This window comes from Poecilia latipinna, unplaced genomic scaffold (genome assembly GCF_001443285.1).
Source record: "Poecilia latipinna isolate Pla-1442-1.1 unplaced genomic scaffold, P_latipinna-1.0 Scaffold687, whole genome shotgun sequence".
NCBI lineage: Eukaryota > Metazoa > Chordata > Actinopteri > Cyprinodontiformes > Poeciliidae > Poecilia > Poecilia latipinna.
The window spans coordinates 269717-284454 of NW_015113303.1; the positions used below are offsets into that span (position 1 = coordinate 269717).

Genomic DNA, 14738 nt, shown 5'->3' on the forward strand with positions numbered 1-14738 from the left:
TTTATATAATTATATAAATATATATATAAATATATTTATTTATATATATTTATTTTTTTTTTTTTTTTTTTTTTGTAAATTCTGTTAACATTATCAACCAAAAAAATAATCATACTGGCCCATGGTCAGTGCTTACATGTTGTGTTTGTATTTACTTCATCCTCTCTCTCCCATCCCCCGCCTTCAAACTATTGATAACATTTTTCCATTTTACTCACCAAAGTTGACACCATTTGTCATGCTGGCTTATAGCACTTGGACCCTGGATGAGGGGCTGTAGGAGTGCAAGACTTGACGATAATATCCTTCTGCTTTTTTTTAGTCCATGTGTAAATGCAATCCTTGAGGCTCGTACTAGATTTCAAGTCATGTGCCTTCCTCTTTGACGCTCACACAAGTTTTAAGGCATCGGTACACATATTAAGAATTTATGAGAGACTGTGCATTGATTATTGTTTTTTTTTTTCTTTCTTTCTTTTTTTCTGAAGACAAAGGACATACTCAATGAAGCCCTCGGAGCAAAAACCCTGGTTTTGACAAAAGAAACTACAATCCAAGCAGATTGTGTACACTGGTGAATGTGCCTGTGTGCGTGCACGCACGTGCGTGTGTGTGTGTGTGTGTGTGCGTAGCGACCATCACGGCTCAATGAAACGCCTTCCCGATACGAGACGCAGATGCTGTCTGGACCTGTTTTAATGAAAGTGAATGTCTCGAGTTACGCCATTTGGGCAAGTGTGTGTGTTTATGTGTGTCTGCGTGTGTAGCGCTGGTGTTTTGAATGTCAATAGAAGCTAAAACTCGTGTTGAGACTGCTGAATTAAGATAAGGATCACACAAAAGCTTGTGTCTCCTTTTTTTTGCCCCTTCTCTTCTCCCCTTTCGATACTTGCTTCGAGCACAATGCGTCTGTTTGATGCCTCCCCTTGGTTTGAGAGGCATCGCTCTTGTCTTCTATGTTCTCACCCCTGTGACAAGCTATTTAGCAGGTGCATGCGGCTCTACGGATTGTTTTCTCTATTATGTCTGTATTCCTTAGGAGTTTACTTGCAGTAAGTGATTTTGAGCTATTTTTTCGCTTTCAGAGAGCAGAGGCTACAGCAAACTTGTCTTTCAATTTAATATCTATTTATAGTGGCTCTAATTAAAATACATCTTATTATTTAAAAAATAAATAAATAAAACAACAAAAAGTTGGCAATTGATCAAAATATAATTGGTAATACAAAGGAATGTTTCTTCTCCCCCCTCATCCTCCAAGACACACCCAGAAAGCGGCTGGCAAAAACGTAAATTCAAGGGCACAACTAATATCATCTGACAGATTCCTATACATGATACCATCTAGCTTTCAGGTATCTGACCGACTTTGAGTCTACACAGGTTGAACTTTCATTTCCTGCCTGCAAGTTTGCATGTTCAACAACCGGCTTTGACATCCTGAAGAGGAAGGGAGAACATTGTCGGAACACCGATCTGGGTAAGGCCCCGGCGAGGCGTGGTGCCCGTAATTCAGTGTGACACCAATAAAGAAAGTCCGCAAACTCAACACAAACCTCTGAGGTCTTCACTTTCTGAAACATTTCTCACAATTTTTTTTTTTTTCCATAAATATGTAATGGTGTAAAATGGTGAAATTCAGTGAAATATATTTAGTTTACTCCAAAATGGTGCCAAAAGTAATGTCCTGAAAAATGTAATTTAGGCCTGAGGGCTTGCCATAGGACACCAGTTGTGGCAACGAGCCTTTGGGGCTTCCTGCGTTTTGCACTCCTGCAGGAATACACACACTAACAAGTTAAAAAGTAGTAATAAAGCTATTTTCAGGCTTGACAGTACATAGAGCAAGGATTGCAGACAGCGTCTCTATGCTTTCAAAATGTCCCCACTAATCAGCTGAATTTTGGAAATAAATGATTGTCGCTGTAAATGTTGCGTGAAAGAGAAACAGGGTAGTGTGTGTGTGTGTGTGTGTGTGTGTGTGTGTGTGTGTGTGTGTGTGTGTGTGTGTGTGTACATGGGATGTTAATTGATGAGCGTTATAGAGAGCTGCTGGTAGCACAGGGGGGATCATTACTGCTGGAGTGGAACAACTGCATTCACGGCTGTTTGCTGTGTCACACACACACACACACACACACACACACACACACACACGCACGCACACACGAACACACACATGTGCCCACAAAGTCACGGCAGTCAAAGACAGTGCAATCTTCTAGGTTTCACTTGTACATCTTTTCATTTCAAGTTGCAACCTTTCTATGAAAGCAAATTAATAAAACTAATTTTAACATTTCGATTCTGTGGTAAAATTAAAAAAAAAAGAAAAAGAAAAGAAATACCAATCACTGAAAAAAAACAGCTCACATATTTCACTTTCTTGCAAACTTGCAGCTTGACAAAAAGAAAAATCTTTTATTTTTTTTTTTTTTTGTTTGGAATGAGGAGGAAAAACAAAACTACGATTCACGCGGCATTTCCTATCTTTCGGTCCAATTTGTGGGAAGGGGGGTGTGAGTGTAGCCACTTTGGGTTAAAGGATTTAGGTCACTCTTTAACTGACTGGCTGACATCAGAAAGGTGAGACAGAAATCCCGGAGTGGACTTCAATCTATATCTGGAATGAGTGACACTTAAGAGGCAGGTAGTTGAAAAAATGAGAACCCTGGTTCGTTGTGGTGAACATGAGATCTTGACCTATATTTCTACACTCTGGATATGTGTTATCTGTTTGTTATTGAGCTTGAGTATGACTGAATGCATAAATCCTTGTAATCATGCGCATTGCTTAACGTTTATATCAGTATTTCCTGGCTGTTTAAAGGATCATAAATAGATACTCGATACTCTGTGGGTGTTTGGTGTGGGGAAATGGTGTGTAAGCAGTATCAGTGTTTGTTCACTCCTTTTCATGCCATTACACTTTAGCTGGAGAGCTGCTGCCACTCCGATAGTAAAATGGGAGAAAAACTCAATTGTGAAAACAGGAAAATAATTCATTCATAAAAGACATTTTAAAAGACCTGAAATAATAATAATAAAATAAAATAAAATAAAAAACATTATATTGATAAATAACTAAAAAACAAAATGCGCATTTTAGAGTAGCGGGAAGTGAAAGTCAAAGAGGAAGACTAGAAACAAATTGTTTATCCTCACAAAGAAACGCATATCTATTCAGATGTGTACCTCCAGCAGCCAGGGTTTGAGTTTGCGGTCCAGGAGGATGTCAAAGCCCAGGACCTCAAAGCAGACACTGTCGCTCCCTGGTGGTTGCCCGGCGCGACACATGCGATAGGCGTGCAGCACATGGGGCTCAGCCACTATCAGTGTTTTCACCACCAACTCCTAGAAGGAAGTGAACACAAAAAGAAAAAAGATAAAACAAAACACAATTACCAAATTGGGCAAAAAAAAAAAAAGAAAAGAAAAAAAAAATCTAAGTAATTTTTTTAAGTTTTTTAGTAATTATTCAAAAAATCACTAATGGAGGACCACCTGTTTTTATCTGAAATCATAAAATACAGATTCAAATTCATAAGTAAAGTCTAAATGAAAAAAAAAAAATAGCTGGAGTCAAACATACAGTTTCCACTGAAGAGACAGTCATTACCACAGAAATGCTATTTATTGTCAGATTTTTCTTCTTCACTGCTTGTTTATTACCAGCTGATAATCAGACACTATTACTGGCACAGATTGTTTTTGAATTCCCTTCAAACACAGAGATTCCCCACTGTTGGTGCTGGTCCATCTGTGTTTCTAGTGGCGTCCAACCTGCGTGCATCTGTGTTTGCCCGAATGTTTGCTGGCTGCTACCTACTGGCCTACACCACTGTGGCAAACATGCTCAGTCTGACACACACATAAACACTTTGCACAAAGCTTCTCTTTACCAGGCAAGCGCCATGCAGTGCTGCTGGCATGCAGTTTTGCCCGGTCCAGTCTGACTGCCGGGTGCAGGAGAGAAGGGGGGGGTAAGGTGGTCTGGCCCTGGCCTGATAAGGCTGCACCCCTCCTGATCCTTTTTCAATCTGTGTGTTTCTCATGCACCTCCACCTATATGTCAAGCCATCTACTGTCTACCCACAGGCTACTCAGGACCATAACCTGCTCCCACTAACATGTCTGTACCCCAGGTCCGCAGCACCAGCTCTGTGTGTTTGTCTGTTCTTTGTCCTTGCCCACATCACCTCTTGCCTTATCCTGTGGCACCAGAGTTTGCCACTAATTTACTGTGTGTCCATGTTCATAGTCGTTGTATGGATTTTCCGTGCCAATTCAAATTTGTTTTTCCAATCTTGCTTTTTGTCTTTTATCTGTCAAAATATGAATTCCTGACTTGTATTATAAACCCTGTGGCCTTGCCGTTATGGTTTTTATTTGAACAGTTTTGCCTTAAATGTTGTGTAAGCCATGAACAAATTTTATTTTAAAAAGTTTTGATTGGTCTTAAAATGTGTTTAAGCTGCAGACCAGGCATAATTTGTATGCCTAAGTGCATACCTTATTTTAAAAAAATACACATAGAGCAGAGTATTTATAGTATGAATCTGCAGAACAGAGTTGAAAATTCAAATTATTTAGTCATAAAACAAGAAGTTAACACAAGTTTTTTTAATGTCTCTCTGCTGAGAGTATACATAAATACACTTCTTAAACAACATGGCCCTAATCGATAACAAAAGTTGGAAATGATTGAAACTGGTATTTTAATGAGTGTAGAATCTAAAAAAAACTATTAGCAGTCCATTAATAGTCAGGACCTGTCCACAGGTTTAGAGCAGCTACAAATGGCTGCACCTCAGCTTACCTGTCCTACATTAACTCATCAACATATAAAGATAAGTCAGTAGTTCACATAAAAAACTATGCATAATGTGTTTAACACCCACAGACAATATGTCGACTAGAGAACCACAAATCTCTCATTTCAACACTGGAACCAAGAGTCTCATCAGCCTACTCTGATTTTACTACAAGAAAAATTGCTAAGAGGATAGGGAAAAGAATAGAAACGAAAGAAATGTGTGCGTCACAAGAAAGTACAAAAATACACAACGGAAAGACTGTTAAGAGATAAGAATAAAAATCATAACATTAAGCCAGAACTCAAACACAAAAATATAAACAAAAGGAAAGTGAAAAGCCAATAAAGAGAAGGACGAGAGCTGAAGAAAAAAAGAAAGTATGCCCTGAGAAGAGAGCATCAGCCAAAAGTATTTCATTTCCAATACAAGCCTGGCATGACAAGCAGAGTGGCAAAACAAGCACTGAGGGACAACACAACCCACACAACTGTGGACAAAGAGTCAAAGAAAAAAAAAGGAACTAAAAAACATGAACAGAACCCTGAAGAGTTGGTCTAAAAGAAATAAGTAAGAGACAAATTGAAAAACAAACAATAAACACATGACAGGGGTAGATGGAGCTTAAGAAGAGAAAAACTCAAGAATTTGCCAAACAGACAACGATGAAAGAAAGCAAGCAAAGTTGAGGTGTGTGAGTTGAGCTTCACAGGAAAAGCTCACCCTACAGGAATGATGTTTCCTCTGAGTTCTGGTGAGAATTAAACACGCCCTCTGAATCAGTGTCATAGCGAATCGAATCAAACCTTAGCTATCCCACCTGTGTGTTGTTACAATCTGTGTGTAAATATCAAGGTACAGTAAAACCTTAAATATGAGGAAGTTTGCATTCATGGAGTGTTTTTGATTGTTTAACAAATTTTCTATTTCCTTAGTGAAAGTGAACATCTAAGACAGTTTGGATACACAGAACCAGACATGTTTGTATCTATCTGTGTGGATGGCACACTTACTGAGATGTCTTCCCAGAACTTTGACACGTCACAGTTGTTGACGCGGAGGAACTCGATGAACCAGCTGATGGACCTCTTGCTGCCTCTGTCTACTGCCTCAAATCGCTCAAAGTTCTCATTGTGTTTGTTCACAGAGTAGTTTGTCAGATGCATGTAAAGCTGGGTCTGTGGAAACAGAAAGGCACCAAAGCAAATATAGGAAGAAGTCAACTCATTTATGGCAGGGCAGAAAGCTGAGAGAGACAGGAACCACGTGCATTTCTGAATCTTGTGAACCACATTGGAATGATGTAAATTGCAAAACAATATTCTCATCCTATGTCTCTATCCCTATATCTATTGACTGTGGCTAGGTCAGACGAGGTGTATTTTTGTGCATGAATACATAAAAATGACACTTGAAGAAATTAAACTTTTTATTTCTTGTCTCCTTCTCTCATTCACTATGCATTCATATCTCAAAAACAAAACCTACACTGATTTGCCAGAGTATGGATCTCTCACAAATGTTTTTCACATTTTTAAACATTTGAACAAGAAACTTCTGTCTAAATTTAGCAAATTCCTTCAAACTTCAGAAAATCTGTGAAACATTTCATGTATAATAAATATCATAAACGTAGGTTGGCGTATCGGATGTCTTCTTGATCAAGCCACAAGTTTAAAAGGAATCAGATCAAAGCACCTACCAACATACAAATTAATAAACGCCGTATACTAAGGATATGGAAGTCTAATAATAATAGTGTGGAAAATAAACATCACAGCAAACTACTTTTATTGTATTCCCAGGGGGCCAAAATTACAAGCATTCAGAGAAATCTCTATTTTGTCATAGGCTGTGCATCTTTGAATTGGATGACAACAGCTATCCACCGCATAACGGTTGTTGTACCCCCGTCTTTAAACACCATCAGTCAAACTCAAAGACAACACATCCTTGTCCTTATTCTACAAAGACATAACGCCATGCCTGCAGGCCACCACAGCCCTGGATGGCTCTCTGGAGACGGCTCTCTGAGGAATTCAGCATCCATCTCCATGACGTTGCTCACTCCATCATGTGTCATACGTTAAGACAATACAGGCTCGCGATGCCTATGCAAGTGTGAGTGTGTGCTTGAAACAAGCAAGTAAAATGCGTGCGCATGTGAGAGTCTGTCTGCAACAGTCTGTGCTTCAGCAGGTGCAGAACCTCCAGGCAAATATGACTGGTTTGATATCACAGCAAACATCTGGTATGTGGACAATTTTGCTCAGCTGTCTGTGTACAGTCTGCCTGCACATTCTGTCTGCTTGTGTAGGGCAAAATCTCCACTTTAACCTTAAATTATCTGCATCTGTACTCCGCTGAGTGTTTATGGGTGGTTATTTTTAGATTATGTTTTCTACTATTACGTTACAGAGCAGTCAGTGCAACTGAATGTAATTTCGACATTCAATCACTGTTATAGCTCTGATGCAGACATCAATTCTGGTATTTAAAGAGGGATTACTGAGCTGTTATTAGTTAAAAGCTACATGTCTGCGTGTGGGTGTATCTATTTCTACATCTATGTACTGTGTCAGCAGCTTGGAAAACTGCCACACAGATGAAGGCTGCAGCAGAGACACCCTAATCTGTGACTCACCAGGTTGGCGTCGTTGGGCGAGTGGTACTTCTCGGTGCCCATGCGAACCAGACCGTCGTTGTACAGGAAAATGCGGAGCGGGTCACAGGAAGTAACCAGGATGTAGATGCGCAGGTCAAATTTGTAGCCCTCCATCAGGAAGGGCTTGTCCAGGTACTCCTGAACAATAAAGTGCTCGTGGGATGGCAGCTTCTCACAGCTACGGATAAGCGAGATCCTGGATCGAGAGAGGCTTTATTAATCCTTGGGGGGGCAAATTATGGTGGCATAATAAAAGATGGCATGGTGAAGATAATTAAAAAAATGATAGATGGAAGCATAGTGGAGACTATGAACAAGACTGATGACACTGGCACTGTCTTCTGTTCATACTGAAGTCAGAAAATTGGGGCAAACAAGATACTGATTTTAGGTGTTTCATTACAATATTTCATCTGAAAGCCGTCTGAAAGCGTTGAGGGAAATATTTCTGACTTGCTCCCTCTGCCCATTCTCATGGTACTCTCTGTCTTTATGTCCCAAGATTAACTTTGGCCTGCTGCGTCTTCTGTTCAGTTAATGGATAATAACCATAAATTATACACATGGCAGATGTGATCATGGGGAGAGGATATTAAAATATGTCCATACCATGCAATGAATGATTCCAAAACTCACAATAAAGACCTTAAGCCTTAAGGAGAAAGAGTGTGATCTTGTGTCCATGTGAAACCCCGCAGTCACTGAGTCTTTGTAAAGAAATGTAAATAAGAACAAAAAGTAAGCCTCAAGTCTACTTGAAGCAGGAAACTATTTGTTTCTTTGAAGAAAATTGACATGCCAAAAATGTTTGTAGTGTATTTCTTCACTGCTGATCTATCAAATGTACACAAAGGGGCTACAGCAAGAATGATGGCTGATCTTAGCCATTCTCATAAGCATCTGGAGAACATTGTGATTTTTCTTCAAAGACAAATTCCTCTCTTTCTGAACAGCAAGTACGTCAGCTGCTCTGGCTGGGTCTTTAACCTGAGCGCAGGTTAATAGGAGCCGACACTACTCCGTTTCAAGCTCGACTCTGATTCATTTGCTTTGGCCTCATGTCACTGGCACTCAAGACTTATAATATGCAGGCCGTTTCTAGTTGGAATAAAGAATGAGTTGTGTTATTTTGTGGACATCCATGTGGCTGTGCAGCTTTTCTTTTAGTGTCGGTGAGTGGACTGTTTTTTTGTGCAACGCGAGGGTGTGGGGTCATTTTCTGAACAATCTTCCACTATGTACAAGCAATGCAGCTGACCTACATCACCCATCACTCATGGTTAGGGCTGATTTAATCTAAATTGCTTGCATGAGGAGCCCGGTCGGCTCCATTGTACACATGCATGAAGTAACATGGCACACAAAAACACAAAAACTAGTCCAAGATGTGTGGACCTGAATTATAGACTATGGAACAGAAATATAGTGGCAGCAACATGGCCCTGGCTTTACAGACAGAACATAAAGTATTATGAAAATGTGTAGCCTATGTTGTGGATATGCACTGGGAAATCTGCTTGGGAACCCAAGAATTTTTAGAGTGGCCTGTCAGGAACTCAGAAATCCAATCTTGTTCTGATCAGTGAACAAAACGCACCTTGGTGCTACCAGATTGTGCCAACAACAAAATCTGTCAGTGAAGAAGTTGTTACTGAAGGAAGGAAACTCAAAGTTAGCATTCTTAGTATCAGCAATGTGTCTACAAGTCAGATGAGGAATTAAAGAAGTGTTGGTTGGTATTGACAACAACAATCTATTAAAGTTCATTCAAGCTGAGCAAGACAAGAGATTGGACATACTGCTCCTGGAAGACAGGAGCTTGATTTTTGTGGATACCTTCCTTTCAAAGAGCTGTTCAAAAGACCATCAGTTTCTTATTTATATTTTTTTCAAGAAGTCAGCCACAATGTCGAATTTAGAATAATATGCAGTAAAGGTAAATAATGAACTTTGCTTTACTGTTTTTAATGCAGAGAAGTGTTTGAGGTTCAAAGGCCCCCTAGACTTCTACGTGCTATGCAATCATGTGGACAAATCACATGTCCACACTGCATCTTTTGCCTGTTCCATGTCTTACTCCATAGAGCAGCAAATGAAAAAGCTGTGTCTGCTTGTCTAAAACTCAGGAAAAAAAAACCCTGAAACACTCTGATTCTGTCCCCATCATTCATGTTCCCAACCCAACACGTTTGTTTGTGAATGTCACAACTGTATGAGGGATAGCATGATACTCCCAAATACCACAAAGCCTGAATGTGTGACAGCAAAGTTATTATGTTCTATCTGTAGAGCTTTCTATTTGCCTGTCATGAAAACTGATGGATTAAAAAAATGTTGGCAACCTTCCGGAAATCTCAAAGTTAAGGTAACACTCTCTCCATACTGTCCCAGCTACGGGGTAGCAGAAGCAGTACCACACCACTGGTAACATCAAAGTAAAAATATTAAAAGTCAATAAACGTGCATAGGAAGTGATTGGCTCGGCCTAGTTGCGAGTTCAAAACAGCTTGCAAGAATGTGAGTCCCACTCACACCCATAATTAGTAATTACCCACACTCATGGCATAAAGGCTAGAAAAAAACTGCTCAGCGTTGTCGATTAGAACTTTTAAAGAGAAATAGGAATTCAGAAAATCAGCATTAGCAGCTTGAAACTCAAGAATACTGACATTAGACATTCGTCACAAAGCTCTTATCAGTGTATCCCCCACTAAATATCATAATATATCCACTAATTTATCCACTCAGTTTATTCATGAAGCTGAAAGCAAAAGTTCAGATTGTATTTAGAAGTTTCAACAGAACAGAATGAAAACCAACATTTGAAACAAAATGGAAAAAAAGTTTTTCATTTTGCCCTCATCAACTGAGTTGGAGGAACCGTTACATGCTTGCAGACGTACTTTCATATACATGTTCAGTTCTTACTCCTGCCAACTAAGAAACCGCTCCGCTACAAATGACCACTTCACTGACCCGCTTATCACAGTACTTGAATGAAAGAGAGCAGAGGGGAAGTTGTTATGGGCCTGACCGTCAATATGAGGGGCCCTCTTAGCTGGCTGACAGCTGGCTGACTGATGAGGACAGGGTTAACAGCGTTAGTTAGTGGAGCTGCAGTAGCTGAGGAGAAGACGGCATGATTGATGAGCTGGGGTGTCAGATAATCACAGCCCACTCTCCCCCTGCCTATTTAATTTGACACTGGAGGGGAGCTTGCCTTTTTAAGCTCTGCACGCACTTTTTATTTTGTTTCCCCTTATAACAAGCTAGGCTTCAGACATAAACAATAACTTCATTTAGTTGGCCGACAGAAAAATAAATTACAGGGGGTAGATATAACTTAATTTCCTGCCGCGTCACACCACAGGGAAAAAAAAAAAAAAAAAAAGAGAAAAATCTAATTTTGCCAGCTGCCTGCCACTGAGTGGTCGAGCTAAACTCATCATCTTTCATATTCTTAATGTATTGCAATAATTCAGCCTTTATTCTTTAATAAATAAGGGCTTAGTGCAAGCATGGAGTTATAAGTAATGCCCACATTATACCAGAAAGGACAAATTCAAAGAGAACTAGAGGGAGAGGTGAGGCACACAGAGCTATTTGTACTTCAATATCCCCACCTATTGGTGCCAGTGATGAAGTCAGTCCAATATATTTCTCCATGCACACTCGTCTCAGGGATCACGTTTTCAAAGAACAGAATGTGAAAAAGAATGACTAATACATTTTTCACAATTTAAGTCCATTCCGGGGTTCTCAAGAGAGCTCAAAACTAAAATTTATTTTTAAAGCGGTTCATATTTAAGCTAAAATTCGTGCTCTTTTAGTTTAAAATTTATCTCCTGAAACCAAATTATTTACAGAACCTAAATATTAAATCCGCTCCTCATTATTTTGGCTTTTTTTTTTGTTTTGTTTGTAGTCTTCACATCTTTTTTTATTAAGTGTTGAATAATTGGTTTCCTAAAGAATAAATAAACTAGAATTTATTAAAAAAAACATAAAAATAGATCAAAAAGAGAATTTAAGCTCTTTAGACCAATAACATTTTTTTAGATTAAAAAGCCACTCTTAAGTAATTAAAAACACCCAGTTCTGTGAACATAGAAATGTCCTATTATTCCTTTCTCTGGCAAACTTCCTGACTTACCTATGGATGTTTTGACTCTGCTCATTTCTCCCCAGTCAGTGGAACACCTACAAAAGCCCAGATAGCTGGTTCTCACCCTGCTCCTCTAATTCTTTTTAAATTGACGGAGCTTTGTGATCAATATCAAAGTCCCCATCACTTAAAGAAAAGATCAAACGCTTACTGAGCCTTATAATGTTGAGATTTTATTGGCAATGCTTGTGGTGAGATGATGTAACCGGTTCACTTTCCAGGACATATGAAGGAGTGAGTGATTTTCAAGAGAATTCATCATTATTTTTCAATATACAGTGCCTTGCAAATTCGTTCTCCTTCTTTCTCACATTTTATCTTCGTTGCAACCGCAAACTTTAATGTATTCCTTTTGCGTTTTATGTGGTAAACCAACACAAAGCAGTGCATAGTTGCTAAGTGGAAGGATAGCTGAAGTAGGACACTCCACAAACCTCCACTGAAGCATATTCATGTGTAAGAACGGTCATGTCAAAGTCTCATTCGAATACAGAATTTGCAGCAAAAAAAAATTAGTTAATTATGCGCTACCGTTGAAGTTTAGGGTTGTAACAACACAAAATGTAGAAAAGTTCAGATATCCAAAAAAGCCTATTACATAACACTGTCTTGCAAGTTATTCGATTATTTCACACTCTTGATCAAAACTGTGCAACTGGAGAAGCTTGTTACATTAACTAGTTAATCTATTCTGAGGAAAAAAACAAATAAATACGTCCAGATTTTCTGTCCCAGAATGCCAAAATCCAGAATACAACTTTGACGTCACGACTTGAGCTCGCTTCTTACCCCATGGGAGTGAAAGCATGAAATATGCATTCAGGTACGACATTTAGCTCATCTTTTGATAAAGAGATGCTATTGAGAGTATGTGTTCCCCTGCAGCAGCCATCTTTGTCCATTTTCTAGTCTGACTGGCCTCTGCTGATGGTGCCTCATAAAGGAATCCAATAATCACATGCAGAGACCTTGAGGGGAAGGAACTACAGTAACTGCCAGAGACCACGAGCATTTGTGTGTGGCCCCCACTGGCAGTGATAACCGCTGATTTATGGCAGCGGTGACCATCGAGGACAATGAAGCCCCACAATGAGATTCGCCACACCCTCTCAGCTCTAATACTCAATCTGTTACCAGCCATCCTCCATTTCCATAGACACCCATGCCAGGGTCACAAACCCCTTATTGCTTTGTTTTTGTTGTGCTTGTCCTCTATTTGCTCTGCTGCTAATTTACTCCCTCCTCCCTTTCCCTTTCCCTTCTCCACTTTTACCCTTGCCCTCTCTGTCAGTCTTGGAGTCAATGCGCATAGATTACTCAGGAACACTTGCAATAGCCACTGACATACCCATGACCCATGGCTCCATTGGCAGGTTTGAGAATAAAGGTCTTCTGCTTGCGTTTCCTGCGCAGCTCTTTGACATAGTTCTGGAACTGTGTGTACTCAGCGGGGAAGATCCAGGTTCTGGGTGTGAAGTTGTACTCGTGTGGCTGGCACCTGATCATTCTGCAAGAATAAAAGAGCTAGTGAACAAGTGTACTTTCCTCTGAGAAGCAAAAATTTATCCTTTTAAAATAATCTGGCAGTTGAGTCTGGCACTTATTAGGATTTTCTTTTGTTTTCTTTTTTCTTTTTTTGTCAAATTAAAAGACGAATGTTGTGCTTTCAAAGCAGACCTGACCATTTGCTTTGAATTGTGAAGTGCTACAAGTACCCAGCTGTAACTTCTTATAATACCAGCAGGCTTTTGAATGCTTGCGTCGTCTCTCTGTAACTGATCCAAAGCAATCACATGCGCGTATTAAAGAGGGACGAAAAAAAAAAAAAAAAAACTCACTTGGACATGTTTCTTGCGAGGCAGTCTTTCCGGCAGATTTCGCCCATGCCAGGGAAATGGTTAATTCTCTGCAGAGGGACAGGCAGACATAATAATGTTGTTAGGGCCATTAAGCCACTCAATTCCACCCCCACCCCTTCATAAAAATGAGCACATTAAAGGCAGCAACCTGAAGTGAGCTTACAATGTTCTGACATTTATGCCCAATTACAGACTCAAAACAAAAAGGTGACGCTAAGACCTTTCCCAACCCTTATTTAGTTTACCATGTTTTTTTTTAATACTTTAAAGGTTGGGGAGGGAAGAGGCGAGAAAAAAAAAACGATCAATCTCAACTCAGAGGGGCCAAGGTAATTGGTTCTGCATCGCAAGCTCCTGCGGTGACAGTTGAATGAATTGCTTTGAATGTGCCGAAAGGGGGGTGGATGTAAAGGGGAAAAAAAACTCAAGAGTTTTCTGTATTCTTTGACCAAATGAGCCTGAACAGGGGTGGTAATTAGGCTCGTATGAACTGAAAATTTGACAGCAAACTCTCAAAATACATCACCAAAACGGAAAAAGAGGACAATTTTACAATGAGAATGTCATGTCAATTTTACAAAAAAAAAACGAGAATACAAAGTGTATAAGGAATGCGTGATTATTATCCAAATGAGACAGACATAATTAGGGATTCGGAAGAGATTGCACAATTATGCCAGTGCTGCAAGACTACATGGCGTGTAAGCGCAAATCAAAGCCGATTGTTGAGGGAATTTTACTTTTCTTCTGAGATTTTATCTCATGAAAGTCACAGCTCCATGAAGACGCAGACGGGGGAAAAAAAAAAAAAAAAAAGGCAAAGCATCTGTTCAATGTGAAACATTAGCAACATTGCAACACACTAAGCATCAATAGCATTCACAATATTCCATCTTCTTTCCTGAACTCTTGGTGCCCCTATTTTAACAAGGTATCCTCTTCCTGACTAGGTTGTGATTTAATCGATCATTAGTGGCCACTCTAATCAAATAAGTGCTTGGAAAGACAGATAGCTAATGCTCACAGCTATGGGAGGGCAGCCAAGTTCACCGAGCAACATGCGGGGGTCAGACAGAGGTAAAATCACTCTCAGACCAGCAAGAAAACCGAGAGCAACCATTGTTGTTAAGGCCCGTCTTATCAACATCACTAGTGACATCTGAAAGCTGCCCGGGCAGCCCCTGTTGTGCACAGGCTGTCAGTCTACCTGTCAATCTCTCCATCTCTGTATGGCC

The 14738-nt window shown here is 39.8% G+C and overlaps 1 protein-coding gene across 6 annotated transcripts in view; it reads right to left on the reverse strand.

Annotated features, from left to right (window-relative positions):
• The window catches only part of ttll7 (tubulin tyrosine ligase-like family, member 7), a 73108-nt gene extending 59556 nt beyond the window's left edge, over nt 1-13552 (reverse strand). For 5 of the 6 annotated variants that reach the window (XR_001426456.1, XM_015044694.1, XM_015044695.1 and 2 more), the window contains exons 1-5: nt 13483-13552; nt 12993-13151; nt 7459-7675; nt 5828-5992; nt 3196-3354 (exon numbers count right to left, since the gene is read on the reverse strand). Coding sequence is in view for 5 of the 6 variants with exons in the window: in XM_015044694.1 (XP_014900180.1) it covers nt 3196-3354; nt 5828-5992; nt 7459-7675; nt 12993-13151; nt 13483-13529 (747 nt within the window). In the remaining variant the exon portion in view is untranslated. Of the gene's footprint in view, nt 1-3195; nt 3355-5827; nt 5993-7458; nt 7676-11102; nt 11229-12992; nt 13152-13482 lie in introns of those variants that run through there. The other variant, XM_015044696.1, reaches the window with a different exon arrangement.
• Nucleotides 13553-14738: the final 1186 nt, after the last annotated feature.